Raw genomic sequence first — 26,238 nt, 5'->3', positions numbered from 1 at the left:
TGTTTGAAAGGAGGGGGGTGAGTCAGAGTAAAACCAGCTTCCCTTTAACCACAGCTTGTTAAAGAATTTGTCAACGTGGACTCAGGGGTGCATTTTTTTTTGTGTGTGTGTGTGTGTGTGTGTGTGTGTGTGTGCGTGTGCTTGCACGTGCACGCTTCCGGATAGATTTGAATGCGTAGCTTTTCTTTTTTCTTGAAAGGGGACCGTAGCTTCTATTGCGTCAGGAGTCCTTAATCACTCCACTTCCTGTGCCAGAGAGAGCAGGCGCGGGCTTGTCAGGAGTTAATGAGATGAACTTTAGCCATCTTCGTGTCGGGGGGCTCACAGCCGCTTTGGGAGATGTGTGTCTTCTGTGTGAAAGACTTTCATTGAGAAAAAAAAAAGAAAACACAGAGAGAGGGGGAGAAAAAAATGTGCGTGGGTGTTGACTTGTGTAGGCTATGCATAGATTTTTCCTTGTCTTACACTTTAAATTTCCACATGGAGCAGAGTGCCTTGTCGCTGCCTGCTTTTTGTCTGTTTGAACTCTGTACCCCCTCAGCACTACTAAAGACTACTGAAAACAAAGTGTTTGCTTTGTCAACCTTTTCACTACAAGTCCACTTTTTTTATGAGAGAACCTCCTGACCAACTTTCCAGCAAATCCAAAATAATATCACATCGTACAATAAAGCATTTCAGATGATAAAACAGCCAAATAAAACAAATGTTATTATCATAGTTCTTTCACAATCCTGACACTTGAAACTCAACCTGACAGTATATCAGTAAATCCACAAAATAAAGAAACATTAGTCCTTTTATTTTTTGGGGGTTTCTGTATCTAGTAAATATTTCTTTTTATAGCTGTCATCACCTGGCAACTGTAACCACAGAAACCTATTTTTGAATTGAAAATGAGAATTAAATCAATTTTCAATTAATGTTCCAGGTGCCATAATTCCATAAATGCTAATATTGTGACGAACATTCTGCTATTCCTCATTTATTAGATCAAATAAACGACGGTATATTTGCTGTGATTAAATCAAAACAGATGTGGCACATTTATCATGTTTGAAACGATGCACAGATTGCTGTACCATTTCATTTAAAAGAGTAAGACACAAAACCGGTAAATTATGGTTTGTGAGTAGCGCGTGGAGTTTGATTATTCAAATAAAATGGGGCTCAGTTCCCCACAGAGCTGGGCGCCATGTGGGGTGACTGTGCAGACTGCGAGTGGAGCATCTGTGCCGTTCAGCCAAATCTGGAACCAAAACCTCCACAGTTTTAATGACGCTGCACCCTTGACAAGATCTTACCAAATGTAATTGCTGCTAAGCCCAGCCCTGCAGGCCGGCGGTGACGGGGGTGGGAGGGGGTGGGGGAGCCAGGCAACCCTTGGCAAGCTGCCTAGCAAAGATGGTGATTTTCCATAAGCTGCCAACAACAGAGTCTGAATGTCTGAACCCCAGCCATCCAAGATAGACGCTTCTCCTGGTTTAGAAATGCAGAACAGAGAGAGAGTCCAAGTACATAGTTCAATTATAGTAAATCACAGTGTCACAAGTTCACACACACACACACATGTACGCACTCCCCTCACCTCCTCGGGGACCCTTTGTTCACGCTGCGGGGATATTTTCATCCCGGCTCTCATTGCGGGAGCCAATAGCTTAACTACGGCACCTAATGTAAACAATGCATGCGTCATGATGTCACAAAATAAATGGGATTTACAGGCCGTCTCCATGGCACTAATTGTTTCTGCAGGGCTCTGCCCGCACTGCAACACCAGCAGTCGTCTGGTGTCCCCGGTCCAGACAACAGTCCTCAGCGGTTCAGCTGTAAACCATCCATACACATTCCTTCCTTCCCTGTCTCCCACCAGCTGAGCAACTCACACACACACACACACACATGCCCACACACACACACGTATGCACACACAGGGACAGGCTAGAATTAAAACGACAGGCAAGTACAAGCAGCAACCTTCATGATTGGATGTCAGTGCAGGCAGAAATTCAAATTGTGAACCAATCAGATTCTGTGTCCCTTCGCTCCCCCCACCACCACCTTATTAGGCGACCTCCCATGTCTCTCAAGTTTCCTGTCCGCTTGGTTGCACCCCGTAAAAATGGTCATCAGCACTGTACTGGTTTTGTTGACCATATTAGGTATGATCGTGTATTGCCCGCCCCCTCCCCTGGTTGAAATGAATATGATGTTTTAGAAACTGAGGCCTTACTTTTCAAAAGAAAACCATTTTTTTTCTTGTATGTTCATATGAATATAGGCTTTTTGCTTTTGTTTTTTTGTCAGTTGATTCGATATTATTTTCGGCCGGAAAGATATGCTTTCAGTGGGAAACACTCATTAAGGATACTTAAACATAACATAAAATAATAACACAGGCCACTAACTATTCGAGAGTTTCATTCAAAAATGCGCTGGATGCATTTTATGGGAAATACTTTGCTATATTAAAAACATCAGAAAACATTATGAAAACATAAATGATTTGGTTAAGGAAAAATAAACTATTTTCTAAATGTCTTAAGTTGTAAGTTCCTTTTAATACCAACATAAATATGTGTTCATATCAACAGTTAAAGTGGAAGTGTGAATTTTCCTAAATAGAGGATATCTTAGTTTGCAACAAAAACCTTCATACATTTCTTTTATCAGCAGTTGTATTTGCAATAATTAACTGAGTGCTTCACATTCACTTCTATTCTGTTTAATAGGCACAAAAAGATGCTTTTAATGTGAAACTTCTTCATACTTTCATAGAGTCAGAGCAATCTATAATATACTAATGTGTTACAGTAAAAGACTGATTTAAATTAAAGCATTTAAATATCTTATTTTTTAGCACAATTTTATGTACGGATAGAGTAAACATACATTTAAGGTTTTATTCCACAAAAAGACAGCTGTTGCTTATAAAGAGCTGCGTAAACAAATGCTTCAGCAAAATCCAATATGACTTAAATATCATTTATAAAAATTAAAAATAACTTTGATCTATTTTGAACTTCACAGCATTTAAAAAAAGCAGTAATAAAGTTATTACATTAACTTTGCAAATAAAGAAACATTTTGTTTTCATGAAAAAGTGCAACAACTTCAAGATAAGTTCAGACAAATATAACGAATGAAAGCCGTTCTGATGTTTTTGGCTGTACAATCTATATATACTGCCAACATATCAAATTACTAACTTCTTAAAGGCTACAATATAAAAAGTCTTGTATCGAATATATTTTATGTCCTCGGTATCTTTGATTATTTTAAGAGTTTTGATTTCCACTCAGAATCAAAGAATTTCTGTACAAAAAACAATGAATTTAAATGTAATAATGGCAAATCTAGCATCGTATGGAAGTAATCATCTCATAAATTACCTAGATATTGAATGCGTCTTCCAGAAATATGAAGTGTCCTGCATCAGGGCTTTCCTTTGCATCCCCACTGTGTTCCCAGAACAATTTAGTCCAAATCCAAACAGATTACGGCTCCTCTTCCCAGAAAAGGTATATTGGGGAAAAAAATCAGTGACATTGCTTTGAAAAGAGGCTTTTGTTCCCCGTCAGGAAGGAATAGGGCAAGACCAGCAGAAAAAGCAAGAATCTGTGAGTCACTGGAATGACCAGAGTCTGTTCTCTTGTTCACAGATTCCCAGTGACAGTGGAATTAATAACTGGCACTAGATGTTGGACACATACATGCTACAACCAGTTCAGAAACTTTCACAGAATAAAGCAGCAGTTGAGCCTTGTAATTATTTTAGAGTTTGTGGCAGGTGAATCTGGGTTTTATAGCCGGGAACATGAAGATATTTATGTTGGCAGGACGGTCATGAATTGAGCACAGGACTTAATTTAATTGTGAAACCCACCTTATCCATTCAAACATTTAAATAAATAGATATTCCCTTTAACAAGTTGTTTATTTTCAGGTCAGTAAATGTTTTTTGGGATAGATATACACAAGCAGGCAACTTACTTCACCAAGAGCTCCTCATCACTTACACATTTATTTTGGTGAATGTAGAAAAATTCTAATTAAAACCGTGTAAATATTTTAAAGTGCATGTTTGGGGACAGGGTTTTAGAGTTTTTTATCATTTAAAATGAAGCACGGAAACTTGGGAGGGTTTAGAAACACATTCTAAGATTTACTAAGTGAAAATCACTCGATGCACATCTCATTCAAATATATGTATTTTCATGTTCAAAGCAGTTTGCACAGCTGTACGTGTAATTTCTGAGTATCTAATTATTCTGCTTGTCAGTTGTAATCTATGTAGTTCAATAATAGATTTCAACTGTTTGATGGGGGCACATTTACAGGAGGTACAAAAACCTCCAATTGCAGCTTGTTCTCATTTAAAAACAAGCAGAGATTTAAAAAAAGGACTGTTCACTCATTTTTCGTTTCATTTGGACACTAATATGTTTTTAAATATAAAATGGAAAAGAAATAATGTCAGTAAGCAACAATAGTTTTTAAATAAGCTGAAACATCAACATTCAGAAGATGATGGAGAAATCCTAAAAGCAGATATTTGATTATAAAATGTTATCTTAAATTCGGATATGATCCAAAATGTTTTGTTTGATTTAATGTGGCATTTGAATGGGCTTCAGAGCATTCATTAAAAATCATTCCAGCTGGCTACACACACTTAGTTTACACACTTCTGGGATATTCCCTCTTCCACAGAAATGCTTAAAAAAAACCTCTTTGCTCTAAACTGCTCTTAAATAAATGTTCCAGGAGCCCAATTTATTATTTGAATCCAAACAAATCTACTTATCAATCTGAAATGTACCAGAAATGAATTGTGAATTATTTATCGTGTGAAATATAAATCCGTAATAATCATTTTAAACTGTTTTAATCTGTCGGACATAGTCCAGTATTTATACAGTAAAGGCCGTGTGACATGTGTCTGATAGAAGCTGTTCAACAATAATTAGAATAATAAATTATTGTTATTTTGCAATTAGCTGTGTTGTAAAAATCAATGTCTCCTGTAAATAAAGCAATGTGTAAATGATGCACACAGTATGTGATCGGTATCAGCTACACATCGCCACGTGTCTCGTGATCATTTAATCACACATTTTTCCCACTTGTGCTCTTTTTCAGGACTTTGCCACCCGAGCAAAAGTAGCGGTGCAGCAGCTCATCCAGAGGGTCGGCTTCTTTGGGATTCTAGCCTGTGCTTCTGTAAGTCAAACCTTTTTCTTTATATTTCATATTCTTCATCCCCATTATGGCGTTTCAACGCTTTAAATCATTTTATCTTGCTCACAAAGCTTTGAACCTGTAGAATACAGATGGAATACATTTCAATGCTGTGCTACATTGTTTCATGCACTTTCTCTGTGTGGTTTGTTTTGTAGTTCTTGAGGTGAATTTACACAATATCAAGTCTTATCGTCTCTATTGTTTCCCCCCCCCAGATTCCCAATCCCTTGTTTGACCTGGCAGGAATAACATGTGGACATTTTTTGGTCCCCTTCTGGACTTTTTTTGGTGCAACTCTCGTTGGGAAAGCAGTCATCAAAATGCACATTCAGGTGAGCTGCAGTAACAATTCTATAAATCTATTTTAAATAAGGCCAGGAGGGATTTATCCAAAACTGAAAATACAGACTTGCGTACAGCAAAGCACTCTTTTCACAGCGCTGGATAAGTTGTGTTGGTCTCGCATCTTTCCGAGAGAAACTGCGTGTTCGTGCCAAAGTTTGAGATTTGTTTTCTTTAATATTGTTCAGAGGGCGCAGAGTGTGTTGAATATTGAATCACACTCATGCACAAGCCTCTCTGTACTGTAGTCGGCTGGTAGCAAGGAGGCCATTTTGTGAGGCCAAAGTAGGGGGAGTCAACCATTTTGTGATCGCAGCTGCTGCACCCCCAGTGCATTGTACAGTAGACCAGTCAGACTACGGCAGATTGAGAATTTATGTGAAACTAAAGGATACATCCTTACCCTTGAATAAGAAAGTGCTGTTAGGAGACTTGGCATCCCAAACGTTCCTTCTAATCCTGGAAAATCCTCAATTTGTGTCCAGGAATTTGCAGTATGTCTGTGATTACCGTCGGAGGCTCCACTTTCTGTTTTCTTAGCAAACGTTGGAATCGGCTCACTGTGATTCAGAGAGAAAGGGTTAAAAGCAAAGCTTTTTATTTTTATTTTGCCTCATTCCTTATCTTATGCAGAAAGCATTGTCCTGCACCAAACTGAGAAAGAAGGTTGGGTGGGGGGTCGAACCTAGTAAGCACAGGCTGAAGCTGATAAACATTGTCAGTGGGAGGTGATGGAGAAAGAGAGAGGGAGAGATCTGGGAGGGGGAGAGTGGGGGGTTGCATGCATGGCAGGAACAGTACCAGATTACACCCAGGGGTCCCAGGGGGCCCCCAATGACAGAGGTGTGTCCCTCCCTCGCTCACGGAAAGAAAGACTTCACCCTGCTCTCCGGCATTTCCAGGGGTCCCAATCTCTCCGGTAGCTGCTTGGTTTCATTTTCTTCAAGCTCAGCTTTTGCTTCTAATGCAAATAATTCTGCAGTTTACAGCGTGTGGGCAGAAAACAAGAAGTATTAGAGGAAAGCACGCTGCAGAGCAGGTGACGGTGTCCCTCAACGGCCAAGAGGGAACAAAAGGGGGATTTTGAGGCTTGTGGTGTGTGTGTGTGTGTGTGTGCGTAAAAAACTCAATGCTTCAAAGCGTGTTTTGTTTTTTGTTGTACCTGTGATTCAGGTGTGTTCTCACTAGTCTCCAAGGAGAGGCTTTTTTGTTCTGCCCTGCCTCCACCTTTCATGCTCACTAAGCCGCACGTCTGAATGTCCACTTTTGAATGGATACAACGTCAGCGCCTTTATGATGCTGCAGGTCACTTCCATGACATCCATGGGTGATGTCATGGAAGATCTCGTGGGGCCCTTGAGATAGACAGCAGTCCGACAGAAGAGCGTGAGAGGATACGGATTGTCATATAGCGAAAGAGAAATGAGAGAGATGTTTTATACCCTTTGACTTGTTAACACGACTGTTAACGCAGGGTGCACTACTCTCCTTATTACTGTCAATTCACTCAGTGCACCTGCTGGTTTGTGATAATGAGTGTTCCTTTTCTGTAAACGATTGGGAAATGATGTAATGCTTCCCTCTTGTTAGTGTGAGTGTGTGTGTATGTGTCAAACTGGTTGTGACTGGAATGTGCGTAGCTGTAGTGTTATCAGTTAACTGAAATTAGCGAGTGCAGACGGTGTCACCGTCAGTTTCCCAGCAGACACATTTAAGGCCTCTTAGTCAGCTTCCCTGTGTCGGCCATGTTGCCGTCCCTTCCTCCATGCTTAATGTGGGACGACGGATAACATTTCTCAGTGCCGTTTGAAGAGATGTGGGTGCACAAAATCAATATTTAGGTGCATAACTAAAATTGTCATGAGGGGATTTACTTACTGTGCCGTAACAGTTTGACTGCGACTCACTAATTCTGTCTAACCTTCAATGAACAGCCACACAAATTACAAGACTAGCAAAGGACATGTATGACCCAGATGGTCTGTTACATAACCTGACAAAGAACACTGTAACAGAGCTGATCAAAGACTGCTGTCACATGAAATTAAAATCGTTATTGTTATTTTCATTGTAACCATTGTTATCATTGTTATCTTCATTGTGACGTTGTGGGTGTTGCACTGATGGGACTTCATTTATAGTCTCGTTTATTTTACTCTGTATATGTTCTACATTTTTTTCCATTCTACACTTTCATTGTTTTTTAAATGCCATGGAAGTTGTTGGTGGTCACTCTAATCCTCCCAATTTGGCCAGTTTACAGCATCTGCACTTTAAAACCTCTAATCAATATATTCAGCACTCAATAGCCAGTGGAGGTCCATAATTGAGACAGATCTGCATGTCAGAAAGTAGTGTTTCATTGTATTTGATCAGTATCAGCCTGTTGCAAAAGCATCTTGAACGAATATTCTGATTGTCATGAGGATCAATTCTACTTCAAGTGAAATAAGGTGGAACTAAATAACATTTGACTAATTGTGGCCCAAGTTAGATAAGACATTTTTCAACAGCAGAATATATCTTTTAATGTGAAACAAACTGAAGCTACACATTTATATGGAGTGAAATCTTTATGGCTCCATCATTACATAAAATGGAAAATTCTAGATGTCTCATCTCATATGTCATTTTATACACTTGTCCCTGTAATTCGGCTGTATATATTTAGTATCTTTGGAAACCTTGGGATCTGGACTAGAATTTAAAATAAGGTTCTGTGGGTTTGAACAATCCTTTTCTGCACAACATAAGTTTGTAATGATGGACCCGCCAAAAGCTCTGTTGGGTTAAGCCTTTCTAATGGCATGTTGAAGGCAACCTAGATGTTACTGGATCAAACCACATTTTTAGTGGTCAAAACGCATGTTTGTTTATAAGAACTCAGTAACAATTCAAGAGGGCAAGTATAGGACCTTTGAAAATAATCAGGTAAATTATTGGGTGCATGTCCCTGCCCCCTTGCAGGAGGACACAGGGCTGATATGAGCCAGAATGGCTGCCAGTTGCCTTTCTGGCCCGATGACTAAGCAGGAATCAGAGCGGACAGGAGCCGGCCTCCAGCCCCCCTCTGAAGCAATGACACATCTCCTTTGATTCCTCTGCTGCTCTATCCATCCAATCCTTTATACACACACACACACACACACACACACACACACACTCTCTGTCTTCTGGTGTGATATGCTGACCTAGTGTACTGTGTTGGTTGTGTGTCATAGAGCCTAAGCCTTTTATTCCTTGCCCTTCATGACTGCTTTTTAGACCAAACCGCAGTGGCGGACCAAGGCATGGGCTCGGGCATAATGGGTAGGGTGTGTGTGTGTGTGAGATTGTCCGTGAGAGTGGGAGTTTAAGAATTACTGATCAAACTATGATGCACATGATGCCTTGTTCTGCGCCCCAGCAGTGACCTCATGGTTCAGTAACTGACTCGCTCTTTCTGTGTGTTTCTTTGTCATACAGAAACTGTTTGTGATCGTCACCTTCAGCAGGAACATAGTGGAGCAGATGGTCTCCCTCATCGGGTGAGTAGGCCTCAATTTGTGTCTGTCAGTGTGTGTGTGTGTGTGTGTTTATTTGCTCACCAAAAGTACCCTGTGGGGTGTGCAGCTATCACACATAAAAGAGTTGATGCCAAACTTGACGGTTGACGGACTTTTTTTTGGTGGCCGTGTCCCTTTGTGTGGAATCTGCCTCCTCCTCTTTGTGACTCTGATGAAGGTCATGTAGAGTCAGAGGTGGCTTTGAATTAAACATGGTGATTTCTTTTTTGGAAGATGTCTTGTTATTTTATCCTGCTTGCAATGCTTTGTGCAGACGTTGAGGCTTTGTCACATTATGTTCTCCGTTGGGCCTCCTCACTCTGCCGTTATAGTCTACATTGTGATTCATGGCTGGGATTTTTCACTGGATGACTATGGGCATGAACTTGTTCTAGTTTCTTCACAAGACGTTATGAACTCTTGTCTGTCATAGAAACCTCCCCTGTGCTTTTTCTCTCATGACACACTGTTGTTGCTCCTACCGACCTGCCTGATCTAATAGGGAGCTCAAGCCAACAGAGAGGGCCTCTGCTGAGTGTCCAAAGATGGTTTACGCTGATCCAACCTTTCATTCTTTCAATAAAATAAGGCCCTTCAGGTGTCAGACCACTCAGACAGTATGTGCACTAATGTGTATTAGCTTGAAACGTCTTGGGAGGAAAGAAAATATCGAGCTTGAGTTACAGACGAGAGTGATTTCACGAAGGAAAATTATTTGTGCCAGTATTTATTATCCACCTAGTCAAATTCCTTGTATGTGCACCATACTTTGGCAATCAAACAGTTTTGATTCTGATTTGTTTATGCCAAGCTGGAAACAGCATCAGAATTTACAAATGGCATGAGGTTAATTTGTGAATTAAGATACCGGTTTTATCATGAAGCCATCAGACACAGCAGGCTGCTTTTGGAGATAAAAAGAGAAGAAAACAGAAATCTCTCAATCCCACACACATGCAGATTCTGGGCTTCTTGGAAATAAGAGCTAGATGTAAGCTGAAAGAGCCTTGGTGCTGGGTCTGGGTGCTGATGGGTGCCATGATGGGTGTCCTTGTAGAGATGCCAGGGGTTGCAGCTGGAAACTGCCCTTGACACACCTGCTGGTGGGAGTTTGTTTATTACACACACACACACACACACACTCATGCGCTCTTGATCTCTCTCACTCTCTCTCACACACACACACACACACTGAAATCAGTTGATGAGATTGCATCAGCTCTCGTCCTTGCCATGTTGTCTTTTTGCACATTTGATTTGTTTCTGAAATGAATTTTGGAAGTCTTTGTCCAGAGACGTTAACTTAAGAAGCTGCTGTTGCTTTCTTCTCCATGTGTGTATTTTATTACACGTGTGTTGTGATTGAGGTCTAATCAATGAAGCTGAGATAGCACAAGCTATACCAAACGGTTTTTAGGTGTGTGTGTGTGTTGGGTTGTGAAAGTCCTTTCAGTCACTGTTCATTGAGCTGCAGACTCAAAGCGACAGATGATTGGTTATTGACAGGTTTCAGTCTGACTCACTGCCTGCTTCTTCTCTTAAGGAAGTTTCCCTCATTACAACTTGTCAACCGTCAGCTTCCTTCCTCACTGAGGCCTCTCCCCCCCTCAGCTCCGATTCTCACTCTCACTCACATATCACCTTATGAATGGGTGACAGCCTTTCAATTTTAACCCTTTAGGCACAGACAGACCGCAATTTCAGTGTTAATTGTGCAGGTGCTTTAAACTAAATTTACACCTTTACACCCGCTTAAACGCCAGCACCTGCAGTAGCCCCCACACACTGTGCCCAGTTGCAAGTTCTTGCACACACATAAACCCTTTGTGCGCGCGCATGCACGCACGCACACACACATACACACACGCATACACACACACATACACATACACACGTACACACGTAAATGTGTCCTCTGGATGCCCTCTTTCTGAAAAGTGATTTCATTTATACTATACATCTCGTCTGTTTGTTTTTTCCCTCAACTAAGCCACGGGACTTTTACAATGTTTTCAGCGAAGCAATTAACACCTGATTTTAAAATATAATAATATTTATTCCACTTTTTTTTTTTTTTTTCATTTATCGAGTGTATGGAAACACTTTTTTGCGAAATCTCTATTTCTTGGTCTTGCGTAAACGGATTCCTAAAATAATTACTTACCCAGCCATACTGGCATAAAATGATTGATGTTTTTGAAAATTCTTGCACAAATGACTAATTTGCTGTGTGGTCTGAGTTTTATAACATCTGTGGTATTTTTTAATTGTCTCATGCAAAATGTTTTAAGATTGTGGAGCATTTGTTCTCCTTTTCAGCTGTTTTTGCTTAAAGATTAAATACTAAAGACACAATTTGTGTCTTTATTTAAAATAGAATGAAGACACAAATTGTGCCCAAATTTCAATATTTGGGCACAATTTGTTTTTGTTTACTTGGCTCTGGATTTAGTATCTGTAAGCTTAGGGAATAGTATTTGTCTTTGTCGGTGACTGAAGGGGCCGTGGTGACAGAGTACAATACTACACAACTCATTTTCTACTCTTTGCGTGTCGAGTGAGCTAGTTGGCACACACACGGATGACACAAAGGTCAGTGTCTGTGATACCTCACACAGAACAAATGATCACACACTGAAAATGTACAAATGATTTATCTATTTTAAATTGCAAACCATTTAATTGAAATAATGTATCAGCTCCATGACAAAACACACAATAACATCTTTCACTGTGAGTTCATTAGAACATTAGGACCTAACGGGAGTCATTTTCCTAATCCCCTGAATTGCTTGTTGTAGTGTGAGTGTGAGTTTAAATAGTAGTGAAAACTGATCAAAACAATGTACGTGTGTGAGCATGGTGGTGCCTCTTTGCTTTATCTAAACATTTATGGCCCATTTATTTCATAAATCCTAACTTAGATATAATAATGGAGAGCTGATTCAAACACGGGCTGCTGGCTACATTCTGTTTTGTGATTACAGTACAGCATTATAGTTTGGTTATATTTTCATTTGGTAAATATTCCTAGAATTATGATGATGGATATTTCATCACTCAACTGGACGTGTCCACAAATTTTTAAGTTTCATGAAGAATATATTTTGTCACTTAAATATGGCAATAAGAGTTCTGTATCAGGATGTCGACATATTATGTCTGAATTCATTTAATAAATTATGTTATTTACAAAAGTTGGCCTTTTTTAGGGACGTTTCAAAAGGTTTTCACTTATTCATCAGCAGTTCAAATCAGGAAAGTATTGTTTCTCTGAATGACAAATAGAAAGTGTGTTTCTGAAGTTCAGCCTCACAAGGGAGCTTTGGATCTCGTCATGAGGCTTTAAAACTGTTTTTCATCGCCTCTGTTGACAAAAATGACAAACTCTAGTTTTTTTGTTTATTTTACAGGCTTGAAATAAAATGCAGAGAATATGCAAAGGATCTTTTTTTTTTAGAACAAGTTGAACATGAGTGACTTAAAGATGTCCGTTATACATTTAGTCTGATGTTCCTTTTGAGAGTGAGACCAAAAAAAAGTGTTTGGTGGAAAAATAAGTTCTGTCCTTTGACAGTTGTTAAATCTTGTTCTTCCATTTTCAACTGTTTTTCTAATTACTGTCTGTTTGGGGGGGGAAAGAAAAAATGCGTGTCAGACATTTCAAACTTGACATATTACTTCTTGGTGTGTATTGTGGAAACAGATTTATACATCTCTGGTAGATGGAGTTCCACTCTTGTTTAGCTGCCGTGCTAAGCATTTACGGTTGAATCTAGAACCCTCTGTCAGCAGTAGCAGGATAATAATAAAGATAATTTCTGCTTTGAAGCGCCACAAAGTCACAATAAAACCCTCCTCGTATGCCTTTTGGGCTGATAACAAGAACTGATAACCAGGTCTGATGGAGCTGTGTGTCTGATCAGACTTGTTAGGTTTCCTATGTCCTGTGACTAATGTACAGATGTCTCCTCTTCAAGGAAGGCTGTGCGTGTACAGTCATTGTTTAAGTCAGGAACAATTTTGCAAACTCTTACAAAGCGAGGCTTTGATCAAGATCTGAAGCAGTTGTTTCATGCTGGTCATTTGTTCATTTTGCAGTTTTTTGCCTTTAGTCATAAAAACAAGGTTGTTCTTTTTTCTGTTACATGGACTTGGCTTCTATTTTTACAACAAAACTTAAACTTTTAAATTACATTTTATCATCCAAATTTGTCATTATACCTAAACTCTATGGATCTCTCCCTGAACACTTGGTCTTATACCACAACATGCTCGTTTTCTACACTTGAATTTCCTTTGAGTTTTGTGTGCTAGTGAGGTCAATAAGCCTAGATAGACTACAAAGTACGAACAAGCCCCTGCTGCCGTGCTCCATATCATTTCAGGAAAACAGATTAATCTTTCTCTGTGCCCAGTCCTCCCTGTCCTCCTTTCTCTTATCTCAGCTGGCGCTTCGTCAGCCAGTGAGGTGGTGATATACAGCAGTAAGAGCTCAAAATCAACCGTTGCATGCAGTAATGGAACGGGGAGCTTTCCTGTGTATGACATGCTGTCTGGGCCTCCGGTCCCCTCGTTTACACTGTTGTGAGTCGCTTTGTTTTAGCTGATTCATGCCACTTTTATAGCAGCCATAAGTGATGATACGTGAAGAGGAAAAATTAGCTGTCTGCAGGAGTCCAGTGTGTTTACACCGTGTCAGTGGTGACTGCGGTGGGATTAGGTTTAGTTTCTGTAGAGGTCTGTCAGTGTGAGGTGATTGTGTTTGTGAGAATGTGGAAAAGAGAGAAAATAAGAGAGGAGCAGAGACAACAAGAGAGACACCATTACAGTTTAATCCTATTATAGCTCATCTTCTGGCTTTGCACTTAAAATGACTGCTCTCAATAATCCATCATCTTCATTGAGACACTGTCTGTGTCCTATATTGAGCTCGACAAATCCCTCAGACTCTTGTGTCAAGGAAGTGCTATCACTGTTGGGCTCTCGGGGAGAAAGCCATTGAGATGCAGAGAGGAAGAGATGAGACCTGAAAAGGTAATCCAGTAGAAACCGGTGCACGTCTCCATGAGAATGCACCCATTTACATGCCAGTCCCTCTCTAAGGCGAGAGTCCATTACCAGCACAATGGGCCCGCAGATGGCTGGTCCATCCACACAAGGCTGTCAGCATTCGAGGACCACAGCAGGCAGGCCTGCTCAGCGGGAAGCCAGGGGAGAGTCACAGGTCAGGGCACGGCGGCCTGGGGTTGTATGAGCCGCTCACCGGATCCTACTGGAACTTGAATTGATTTTTTTATTACATTATTATGAGAGTAACGGCTCAGTGGCTTTAGCTGTGATGGTATACCTTAACTAGGTACTCAAAGGTTGTTATTGGCTTAAGCATCATTTACACTGTTTGTTCTGGTTTCTTTCTGTGCTTTGGTTCTGTGTGTCGGTGAATTTTGTAATAAAAAGAGCAACTTTGGAAGATATCCACTTGATTTAGACAGTATGAAAATGGGGGATTATTACTGCAAACAAATCCTATTTCAATTTAAATATGGGCACCTGACAGACTGGGAAAATTGTGAACCTATCCTTTAACAAAATCCATAATCTTCTTCTGTTCCTGTTTCTTACGAGCATGGAGGTCAAAAGGAATTCTTCTGTATGTTGACCGTCAAACAACTCAAGTAAAGTTGGGTTACTGGAGAAGTGAAATTGCTGAGAAGCATGCAAGCTATTCTGGGTTTTCACAGTAGTGCAGTTATTTGCGTGCGTGTAAAAGTACTGGAGTTAGGGGAGAAAAGTCTGTTACTGCTTCTTTCCACTGAATTTCACCCATCTTGAACACACACCCTTCGCTCATATAGAAACTGTGGTTTCATGCTGAATGTGGGGTTGTCTGGGTTGAAGGTAACTGTGGCGTCGCCTTCTAAGAGTTGAAAGCAGGGAGGGATTTTTTTTTACGTTCCCTATGTCACAATATAAGTCTATGTGAAGCAAAATGCACCAATTTGAGGCCAAGAATTTCCTTGATCAATTAATATTATCTGTGCAATAAATATACAGGACAAATATGAAAGGAAACGTTTCTATGCCAAAGCTTATTAGTTTAAAGTATTTTACACATGGTGACGTGTGTTGCTTGTCCTCTTGTAGAAGAATGTGAGTGAAAGTGATGAAAAAATGTATTTTTTTTTTTAACCATTCACACCTTTGTCACATGACCAATCCTATAAATAGCCCTCATTGAGCCATATGAGCAACGTCTTCCCGTTAACCCAATCTGCCAGAAGGGAGTATTTTCGCTCCCGTTAGTCACTGGGTGCTCTGGTCACCTGAGAAGCGCTCTGACAAAGATGGCATTGATCAGTCCTTCCATTGCCTGCCCTTTTCTCCTCAAACAGTCTGACGCCTCACTTGGGATGACGGGATCAGAGGCAAACATGGCAAGACAGTGGGAGTGAGGGATCGAGCGGCAGGTCGCGGCCGACTCTCTCTTTTTATACAACGTTGTTAAGTTTAATGCGCGGCCCGGCGGGGCATCCATTTTCTCATCTCCCCCACTTCCAGTGTGATTACCTCGGCCCACAAGCTCTGACAGAAATACAGAGGCAGTAACAGTCGGAGAGAGGTTTCACTCTGAGCCAAAAGGTCTTACCACAGCCATTAAAAGTAATACTCAAATGTCAAGAAGAGTTATGGTTCGGATTGTGTGCTGTAGGCCTGTGTCTGCAGGTAATGGCACCATGAGGGAATCAAAGGGGGTACACAAAGATCTGAATGTAATTGTAGCTTTGATGAGTAAGTGTGTATGTGTGATTTTGTGTGAGTGAGAGAAAGACACAAAGAGAGGGAGAGGTCAGATACGTGTTCCAGGTCTGGTGTCATATTATGTGCCTCTGGGGCACAGTGTGTGTCCCAGGACTTCCTGCTCTATTCATCCCGGATTCATTTGTTTTGGGTCCCGGTCTCACACTCTGCGCCGCTCTCGCTCATCAGATCCTTCCTACGCATGCTCAGGCCAAGGCGATGAAATTACTAAAGTATTTATTCATCGGGATAGCAACTGGCTTGTATGCTGTTTTAGGAAACAGTACGCCATTGATTCATTTTTAGAGCAGCTCATTTATCAGGGGGAACACAAAGCTGACCTTGAGCCGCATCATCCACTGAAGTGTATTGTTTCGTGAATCCCATGAACATCGTAATGTGTGCTGTGATTTCACCAGTTGTCACGAGTATGTGTGTCTTCGTCTATGTTGTGTGAGAGAGGAGTCATCCCAGACAGGACCTGACTCAGAGGCCGGCCGGGCGGCCTGCCTGGACCCCTCTCCCTCCCTGCCCTGCCTCCACCACACCTCATTCAAAACAGACAAGTTGTCCCCCATCAGCCAGATTCACAACAGCGAGTATTTGAGAGGGAGGAGAGATAGTAGGGAGGGTAAATATACTCATAATGCTGATTATGTGTTTTATTTGTTTTATCCCAGACACTTGAATCATTCACTTATTATTTTGTGTCAAACTTCAGAGATTCAACAATGTGAACACAATTTATTACTTTGACTAACACTTAGAACGAGGCCACCGTGCGATCTCAAATGACATTCACACAGTACAACTGTTTTATTGGGAAATAACGTAGCACTTAGCTCTTTGTTCAGTTGTTGTTCCAGCGCATGAAGACATTCCGGAGCATTCTGTCGCACAGACATCAGGAACTTTCACTTTTCTGCACTCGGTGGCTGCTATCCACAAACTCTGCAGCATGAATCAGGAATCAAATGCATGGCTATACTGTATGTAAACTCATCAGAAACTTAATCAGATAGCTATCATCACTTTTGGCAATTTGACCTTTATTTTGCTTTAGTGATGTACAAACTTTGATGCAAAACAACAGACTGAATTGACCTTGCTGCCTGTCTTAACGACGAATACTTCTTTGCTGTTTTGTGAAGCAGTCACTTATAGAGCAGAAGTAGAACGCACAGTTTAGAAGCAGATGGTATACAGCTTTTGTGGCTTTTATAGGTAACCTACGTATGTGGTTGTCTTCAAACGGTCTTCAAACGGTCTCAAGTTGTCCTATATTTTAAGAGCCATATTCCACCCGTGACCTTGATTCTTTGGTGTGTTTCAGACCTTCACGTTTATCTAGCATAGCATATCATAAAGTGTTCATTTATCTCCTCTTGTCTTCATTTTTCTGAGTTGCTGCAAAGTTTCCCATTGGGGACGAGGAAAGTAGGAATACAGTGTGTGCGGTTATCACCGGGTCATTTGATGTTCATTTGAAAAGAGGGCTAGACGTTGTCCCATAGGAAACAATGTCACCATAGATCCCACACAGCGACCGCTCCTGCCAGCATGACATCACAGGATGGATGGAGTATCAGCGATGCCCTACACCTTCTCTTCTTCTGTTCTTCCACCCCCTCCTCTATTTCCAGGCTGCCTGTCGCTGCCACTCTACAAGCAGCAGTATGACTTGTCTGGATGTGTCTCCACTCACATCTGACTCATGTTGAAAGGGTCCAGGCCTGGTTACACAGTGACCCAGCAACCCCACACACCTCCACACCCAGACCAGGAGGGCCTGTGTGGGCATGCCGACCTGAACCTGGGGGGGTCGTAAGGGTTGGAGAGCTGTTTTATGTGGCTGTCTGGGAAGTGAGAGGAATAATAGACTTCTATAATTGGTGCCCCCTGATTTCCTGGCAGCACTGTGGGCACCGGAGAGGATAGCATGTGTCCGAGCTTGTGCACATGTGTGTGTGTGTGCTGGCTGACACAGATGGCTGTGGAGCAGGGATGTGATAAACACACTGGGCAGGGGATCTCCGTCCAGGAGTGGGCTTCATGCTTAAGTGGTGAAGTCACTGGGAAAAAGTCCGGTTGAACTGGAGGAGGAACACACACACACACACACACACACACACACATATATTACCTTACAGCATTTGCACATGAATCAAAATTGTCCTCACAATAAAGTAAAAGACACTCCTCCATAATTCCATTATTGAATCATTCTAACAGTCAATAAAATCAAATTGGGGCAGTAGTAATTTATCAAGCCATGAGCTGATAAAAAGGAGCGAGTCAGAGAGTCGGTGTTTTGCTCAGAGATGGTGTAGAGGTCAGAGCTTCAGTACCTCGGGTCAGAGCGCTGCCTAACTACAGTGTGCGTGTGCGTCTTGCGGCGTCTGTGCTGTTGTGTTAGGTGTGAACTGTGGCCCCGTGGAACATTGGGTAACACTAGCGATTGCCTAAGCCAGTTGTTGTGATGGTGTCGTAACCAGTTGGACCTGGCCAGGGTTTGGCTGTCATGTGAGCCCTTGTTCTCTATCATCCCCTCAGGACGTCAGGGCACGTGTGCGTGTGTGTGTATGTGTATGTATATCCACACTTTTGGGATTTCATTTGCTTAAAGAACAAGAAATTGGGACTTTCATGTGTGTGTGCGTGTGTGCGTGTGTGTGTGTGTGTGTGTGTGTGTGTGTGTGTTGAAGTGCCGTTGGAGGTGGCAGCCTTCAGAAGGGGCAGACAGGTCAAAGGTCGCCTCTGACTCATGCCCAGTGGAATTTAGTTTTCACAAAAACGAACACAGGACGCCTAAACACGCTCCACACTCTGTGGAGCAGCAGGAAGTGATAGTTCATTAAGAAAAGAGAGGCTGACATGGCCCTTCAGTAATAAAATGGCTGCCGGAAGGTGAGAGATGTGGGCTTTTCCCTCCATATCATCCTTGTTTAGTTGGAGCGTATTTCCCCGTCGTTTCTTCCCTGATTATTGAGCGAGATAGCATCTTTTCTTGGTTAACGAGCAGACGGGGCCTGGTTTCTGGAACTGTTCTGTGTGGTTTTTCTGCAGGTGAAGGATATATGACTTTTTTGTACTCAAGGCAGTTTCCATCCATCATGAAACCGGATGTGTAATTTTTAAAGATGGAAATGTGGAGCAGAGGATGCTGTTTTTAACCCGCAGCTCTGCAACAAGCATTGTACTCCAAAAGATACAAATACTGTATGTGCTACTTTTTCTTTGTTTGAAAAAAAATGCAGCTGACTGCTCTTAAGAAACTGACTATTTCTCACCTGTAAGTGTGAAGATGTCCTTTGTGTAGTTCACAGCAAATATTTGTTTTCATATTCTATTCTGACTTCTCCAGCAGACAGAGGGGATGTTTGTGTTGATGAGAAAGGGACCTGTAGAGGATGCAGGTCTCACAAATCTTCAATAACGCCTTACCTTTTAATATTTACAATCATTTTGTCTTTATTACTCAAAATGATTTTGGTTCAATATAAATAAATTCAATATTCTAACTGTGTTTGTGTGTGTGTGGTGATAGCAAACAGATCTCCTTGTTCTCCCTACAAACACAGGGCTGGTCACACCATGCAAATAGTGTTTCTCTGGTTTGATGCTCTAATCTAAAATGAACTAACGGGCAACATGGTTGAATTTTACCAAACACACTGTTGCAAATTGTCAAAGAGTTTTTGTCTTATTCATATGTTTATGTTGCACAGATGTGCTGTGTGACTGCACTGATAGTGACTTTGAAAAATGGAAAATTGATGAGTTTGATGGAATTGTAGAATGATGGTGCTGCGGAGCTGTTCACTTAACAACAACAAAAACAGAACTTGGGTCACTTTGAATTTATTCTTGGATGAGGTGGTATTCCCCCTCTCAACACAGTCATTTTGCATACTTTAATAGCACAGACTTGAACAAAAGAAAGGTCGGAAAATGTCAATTTTCTCTTTTATTTGAACTACAGGATTATACCTGTATTAACATGTACTGCTGAGCTCCTCCTCACATGTCACATAGAGTATAGTCTGTCACGTTAAACATTTATTCATTTCTTTAAACACCTCTGTTGTAACTTTTCATTTTATTTACTCTATCAGATAACAAGTGTCTTGATAGATTTACTTTTGACTGCTATATTTCATACATTCCTACAATCATTTGCTCTTAATATCTTGAACTCTACATGTTACCAAATTTGATGTTGATGAAAACAATAATTTGAACACACTGCTTATGTTTCCTATAATGTGCAGGCATATGAAACCCAGCTATGTTGTTGATATTAAGCCACACACATTTACTGGGAATCATTTATGTAACCTAGGCATGTAGAGCCGATGATCTTTGCACAACTTCTGGAAGTGATTCAGTCAATTGGAAAACGACGGTTATAAAGTTTGATAGGATCCACACATGTCGGCTTTTATGGGTGTAAAACCACCTATATTTTAAGACTTGTCGTTGTTGTGATTATTATCCTTTTTTACGATCCAATATTTTTTCTCTTCAGAAGAAGAGACACTTTATAAAACCGTTTGGATCAACTGCAATGTTTTTTAAACTCTGCAATAAATTAGTTATGTCCATTTATATTTTTGGAAAAAGACCCAAAAAATTAGCATTTTTTATATGAAATACATATAATTATTTATGTTAATGCGTATTTTTAATTAATGTACTGCATTGATTCATGTGAAAATTCATAATTACTTTCTATCCTTTACTGCTTTTATAAATTATGCAAAAAACAGTTCAGAGAAAAAAACTATAAATGAAATGTAATTTTAGGCTCATATAGGTATTTAGCTGATTAAATACAATTAAAGGCCATGAGCTTTATTTCAGCATGACTAGTTGTGTATTTTCTCAATTTAATTCGGAAGAAAATGATTAAATCTGATATGCATGTTCTTCTGCACGCCTACTTTAATATTTATATATATATATATATATATGTAAAGATCAGACTTTCTGCTTTTTAGAAAGTGCTGTAAATAGTTTTGTTCAAACATTCATTTCCCTGTTTCTGGAGGCCACAGTGTTTAGGAGCCTCACCAATGACAGAAGATAGAAGTGTTTTATTTTAGTCTCGTTTAAAGCCCATGATTTTAACAAACCAGTTTTTAGTGTTTGCTCAGTAGCTGCAGACTAAATATTTCAGGCTTATTGTTTGCCAAATTACATTTTACGGCTGTTGTTAATTTCAGCTTCTAGTTTTTTTTCTCCCTTGTCTCGACTCAACAGAACTCCAAAAATACTTCTTTAACTTTCCAAACTTTTACTTAACATTTAAATCAACTTTTACTACAATCACTGAACATCATCATACTATTTATTACATATATTCAATGCATGCACAAGTTACACAAATCTCTCATTTACTTCCAGTTAGAAGTCAATTTAATCTCAACACTAAGAAAGGTGATAATGTGAACTTCTTTCATAGAAACATGTTGAGCTCTGGTACTTACTGGTTGTAAATCATGAACACACTTACAGTAGAAATTCTTAAATCCAACAATTTTCACAACACCCTCTGCAGAAAGTGAAAATATATTCCCAAAAAGCAGAAAATCACCAGATATTTAATGGAAAGACCAAGAGACTGTCCTGACTGTGAGGCATTAAAACATGTTTTAGACTGCTGGCTTTCAGCTTCTTTGTTGGTGGATTGGCCCAGGCTCGTGACTCAGTATTGCTCATCGTGTAGGAGATGATTCGCCCGCCATTTCGCTCACTCTTTGTCCTTGCCTGTTTACTTTTATCTGCTGAACTAGTGTATTTCCCCTGTGCTCTCTGATCTTTCTCTTTCTTGTGCAAACTCATATTCAGCTTTTCATCCAGGTTGTATCTTTAATTAGTTTGGTAAGTTTCTGTTTGTGTAGATGATAGGGACTTTGTGACGTGGGGGGATGGGAATAGGAGAGGCTTTGTTTCCCTCCAAAACAAAAAAAAACCTAGCTTGATTTTTGATACCGTGTCCTAACCATTTTCTATTGTGTCATTTAAAGCGTGATCCATCTGTTAGACTTCCTGTCTGCTTTGCCCATTCACTTGTAGGATATCTATTACTTCGTATGAAGTTAATCATTACGAAAAGGCTTCTTTCTTATGGACTCAATCATTTAACACAATCTGGGGTTTTTTCTAACCATAACATAGGTGTGTGTGTGTGGAGGTGGGGAGGGACGGAAATGACTTGCCTCCCTCAGAGAAAGTTATCAGCCATAAACTCAACCGTATGTGACATGACTGCCTCCGCAAACCTGTTAAAGTCTTTGATGATGCCTCCCCAACGTGAACAAAAGACTTACTAGTGGAACATAAGGAAAGTTTTGAAACAATAGCACGCGGGATATAATTGACTGTGTATAGCCACAATAGCGAATAAGTGAAGGTCTTTAGTATGTATTTGTTTAGTGATTAATCACTAACTCCTATAGGGATGGGCCACTGATTCGCTATTCCAGGGCATTCTCTGCGTCTTTTTTTCGTTGAGTGTGTGCGTGCGTGTGTGTGTGTGTGTGTGAGAGAGAGAGAGAGAGGGTGGGGAGAGGAGGAGGGGGGCGGGGGTGCAGTAGTATGCTTGTAGTTGGTGACTGAATCTTGTAAAAGGGTTTCCTAATATGGGCTGTCTCACCTAGCGCCCTCCCTCTGTGGGCCATCCCCCCAGATCTCAGCCAGTGATGGCACAGCTCGAGTACGACTCACTTCCTCATTAATTGGCTGAAACCAGTTCTTACAGGAACCGCCTGATAAATGTGAGAGTTCTGAGAAGTCATTCATTTCTCCGCGCTGCAGCGGCAGAGGAGGCACTGCAGGGGAGTTGAACGAGTTCACCGATGTGTGTGTGTGAGAGGGAGAGGAAGCCGAGTATGTGTGCGTGTAGAGAGGGAGAGAGAGGGAGAGAGAGGAGAACGGAGCCAGAGAATGTGGGTGACTACTGCTGCCGCGGCTGCTGTACGAGGACCAGCCAACTTTATGCCATTTTTTTTTAATTGTCTTTTTACTTATTTGCTTTGTTTTTCAGCAGCACTGTTTTCTATAGCTGTGGTACACGCTGTACTTTATTCTGTGTGTGTGTGTGTGTGCGTGTGTTTCTGTGTTTGTGGGGATGAGCGGTGAAGGGATCGTTGCTCTCCCCGTCTTCCTCTCTTCTCGGAGAGAGGAAGCAGGGGAGACCGACACTGTACAGGACATAGGACAGCATGCCTCCCTTTGTTGCTGCCCTTGGGCTGGTGAGTAACAATGATGTGACGTGATTTGTGCCCCCCCACCCCCTACCCTTCTCCCCCCCCCCATGCCTCCTCCCCTCCTCTCTCTTTCTCTCTTCTTCCTCCTCCTCCTCTCCCCCCCCCCCCCCCCCCCCCATCTCTCTGTTGGTTGAGGCAGATCTGTTCCACTGCTGGGTGCGGCACTGCAGAAGCCCTTCAGGGAGTACTTGGAGGCCCAGAAGGCCAAGCTGCACCATCAGGCTGGAGAGGGGATCCCAACTGTAAGTACAGGGGCCTCAGCCTCTATTCATTCACGTGTGCGCGCCAAGACAAGAATGCAACCCCCTTACTTTTGCCTCTTTCACTCCTTCTCCCTCCACTTTTTTTCGTTGCTTTCTTCTCTTTATCTAAGCCTTCCTTTATATCTCTGACCTATTTTCTCTCACAAACACAATTCTGTTTTCAACCTCTTTACCTGAACCATGTGCTTTCAGATTTAAATAGAAATGTAAACATTTTCATATCTATTTTTCAAATCTAATTTCATGTTTATAAGAGAAATGTTGATGTTGTAGACTTTACTATAACCTGCAGTGATCCAGTAGATTACAGAGGCTTGTTTGGGGCCAGAATGACAGAGTAGGTTAGCGCTGCACTGGGCGGGCTGGAGGGGAGGAGGAGAGGGGCCAGTGTGGGGTCTGGCTCCACTCGCTGTATTGAACTGTACTACTGTAGCGCGGGGCGTGCTGACTCATGCTCCATGTTACCAATCGGGAGCGTGTGTGTGTGAGTGTGGTCACTCCCCAATGTGTCTCACACACACACTTGCACTCAATGCCCCGCCTGAACCCAGCACTGACTGTAGACCGGGGCGGGGGCCCTCGCTTCGCCAGTGACAATCCATCAAAACCCCCAGTCTAGAACAAAAAGAGCCAGTTGTAGCTGTAGCCATTTCTCTTTCAAAGCTTTTTTTTCCCCTCTATTTCTCACTCCCTCTTTTTCTCTCTTTCCTTTAGTGATTCATTGAAAACGATTTTTCTCCATTTATGCGCAAGAAAAAAAGGATAAACTTTGAGTTGCACAAGGACAGATTAAGGCATTTCTAGAACAATGTTCCTCTTTTCTTGTAACTTGAGCCTCCTGCAGTTACAGGAGAGAAGCGAGGCAATTTAACTTGGTGGAGGCAGGTTGGGGTCAGCGGGGGCGTTAGGAGGGAGGACGGTGGGGGCTGCCGCGTGTTTTATTACCCCTGATCTCTATCTGTCCTGCACATGGAGCTGGATCCCCACCTAGCCTACAGCATCAGGAGCAGAGGGGAGAGCAGGGTGTGGGGTGAAGAGGGGGGAGGGGGCTTCAACTTACTGACCCAGCTCCTCTCTCTCTCTCTCTCTGTTCTTACTGTGGTTCCTGGCAGGAGGAGAGCTGGCTGCCGTGGCTCTTTGAGAAGGTTGTGGTCATCATGGTATGCTTCTTTGTCTGCTCCATTGTCAACTCCATGGCCCAGAGCTACGGCAAGCGCACGCAGCAGGACAAGTACTCGGAGGGCAAAACGGAGTGAAGGCCAGATAGCAATCACAGCCGACCATCAACTTCAGAAGCTCCCCCAGATCCCGTACTCATTTCGGCTCTCCCTCCTCGGCTGATAACCCGCCATTATCTGAAGCAAAATATCAGCCTCCGACTGGTTTGCCTCTTGTTATTGTAGCAACATGTTTATGTTGAACTCGGACTTCCATTTACTTGCTTTTGAAGGCTTTGTATTTGGTCGTGATTTCCGCAATTGTTCTCTGCAAGGTAGGTGCTTGTTGGGCTGCGTGTGAGTGAGCTGTTGTGTTGTTTGAACCTTCATGTTGGTGCTTTCATCTGCTCCTGAGTGAGAAGAAGCTGCTGGCCATATCTCTCCTTAGTGAGGCCTTAAGCTGCGCTGTTTGTTCACTAGAAGAGTCACTTGAATCCACTTTATTTGAATAAGTTAGGATTGTTACCTTTGATTGTGAAGTGAGTTATTTGTTCAATAACCGAATTATTTATTCTCTATATTAGCTTGTTAATTTTTAAGACCGTATTCTGTATTTATTACTGTACTGTGTAGTTGTTTGGCGGCATTGACTGTGGTAAGATAAGACATGTAAATGATCGGCCACTTCGGAGCCATCTCATTTCTACATGTTGTAGAGTTCTAAGTCAGTTGCTGTAGAGACCCTAATAACATTTCAAACTGTTCGCGGTGCTTTAGATGACCAATTCTTTTGTGTGCGCAGTGAAGCTCATCAAGGTACTTTTGGATGGGACATGAGAAATCGGCCATGAATCACCCCGCCGTTCCCTTTGTCTGCCCTTATTGTTCTGCTTCCAGGAAGGGAGCACATGAGTCAGCCCGGGGCTACTTTACCAGATGCAGCCATATATTGAATCAGATCTACGGCTGTGTGCGCGTGTGTCTGTGTTTGAGACGGGGAGCGAGAAGCAGGTAGTAGGTTGGGTTTGTGTGACTGCCACATTTGTTGCTCTCCCTTTTATCTTTTATGGATTTCAGCAGATTGCCTCCAGTAATAGACTAAGACTGCCTGGAAGTCTTAGTATAGCAGACAGTAGCGGCTCATTTAACTTAGAGACAGGCTGTGTCATGGTAAGTGTTTTTCTTTGTCTTCACTTGTCCGTTTAGCTTTTTTTTTTTTTTTTTTAATCCTCTTTTACTTCAGATGAGGACGGCATGCTCATGTTTGACATTACATGAGCATTTCTCTGCATTTTATGTGTTTTTTTTTGCTCAGCGGATAACGTCAGCTGGCTCTCGGTATATGCGGTCCCTTTTTTTTTTTCATAATTGCCAGAGAAATGTGCTATTTTCTTCTCCCTCTCTGTACCGCTGCTACGCTACGCTGGACTGAGCACAGTGGGCGCTAGAGCAAGCAGGGGAGGGAGGGAGGGAGGGAGGGAGGGAGGGGAGAGAGAGAGAGAGAGAGAGAGAGAAAAAAAAAAGAACCCTCGAGCGCACAGTGAAAAGCGTCTGTGCCGTTACCTCAGCTGAACCTTCGAATGAACTCGTTGCACTGCCTCAGTCACGGAGCCAG

At 41.7% G+C, this 26,238-nt stretch overlaps 1 protein-coding gene across 1 annotated transcript in view; it reads left to right on the top strand.

Moving 5' to 3' along the window:
- The window catches only part of LOC142960487 (vacuole membrane protein 1-like), a 53,046-nt gene extending 27,659 nt beyond the window's left edge, over positions 1 to 25,387 (top strand). The window contains exons 8-12 of the mRNA XM_076102339.1: positions 5,143 to 5,223; positions 5,460 to 5,576; positions 9,052 to 9,113; positions 23,343 to 23,445; positions 24,579 to 25,387. Coding sequence (XP_075958454.1) covers positions 5,143 to 5,223; positions 5,460 to 5,576; positions 9,052 to 9,113; positions 23,343 to 23,445; positions 24,579 to 24,722 — 507 coding nt within the window. The 3' untranslated portion in view covers positions 24,723 to 25,387. The remainder of the gene's footprint in view (positions 1 to 5,142; positions 5,224 to 5,459; positions 5,577 to 9,051; positions 9,114 to 23,342; positions 23,446 to 24,578) is intronic.
- Positions 25,388 to 26,238: the final 851 nt, after the last annotated feature.

The sequence above is a fragment of the Anarhichas minor genome, unplaced genomic scaffold (assembly GCF_050575085.1).
Source record: "Anarhichas minor isolate MPS153535 unplaced genomic scaffold, ASM5057508v1 ptg000027l, whole genome shotgun sequence".
Classification (NCBI taxonomy): domain Eukaryota; kingdom Metazoa; phylum Chordata; class Actinopteri; order Perciformes; family Anarhichadidae; genus Anarhichas; species Anarhichas minor.
This window is presented reverse-complemented; position numbering and strand designations above follow the sequence as displayed.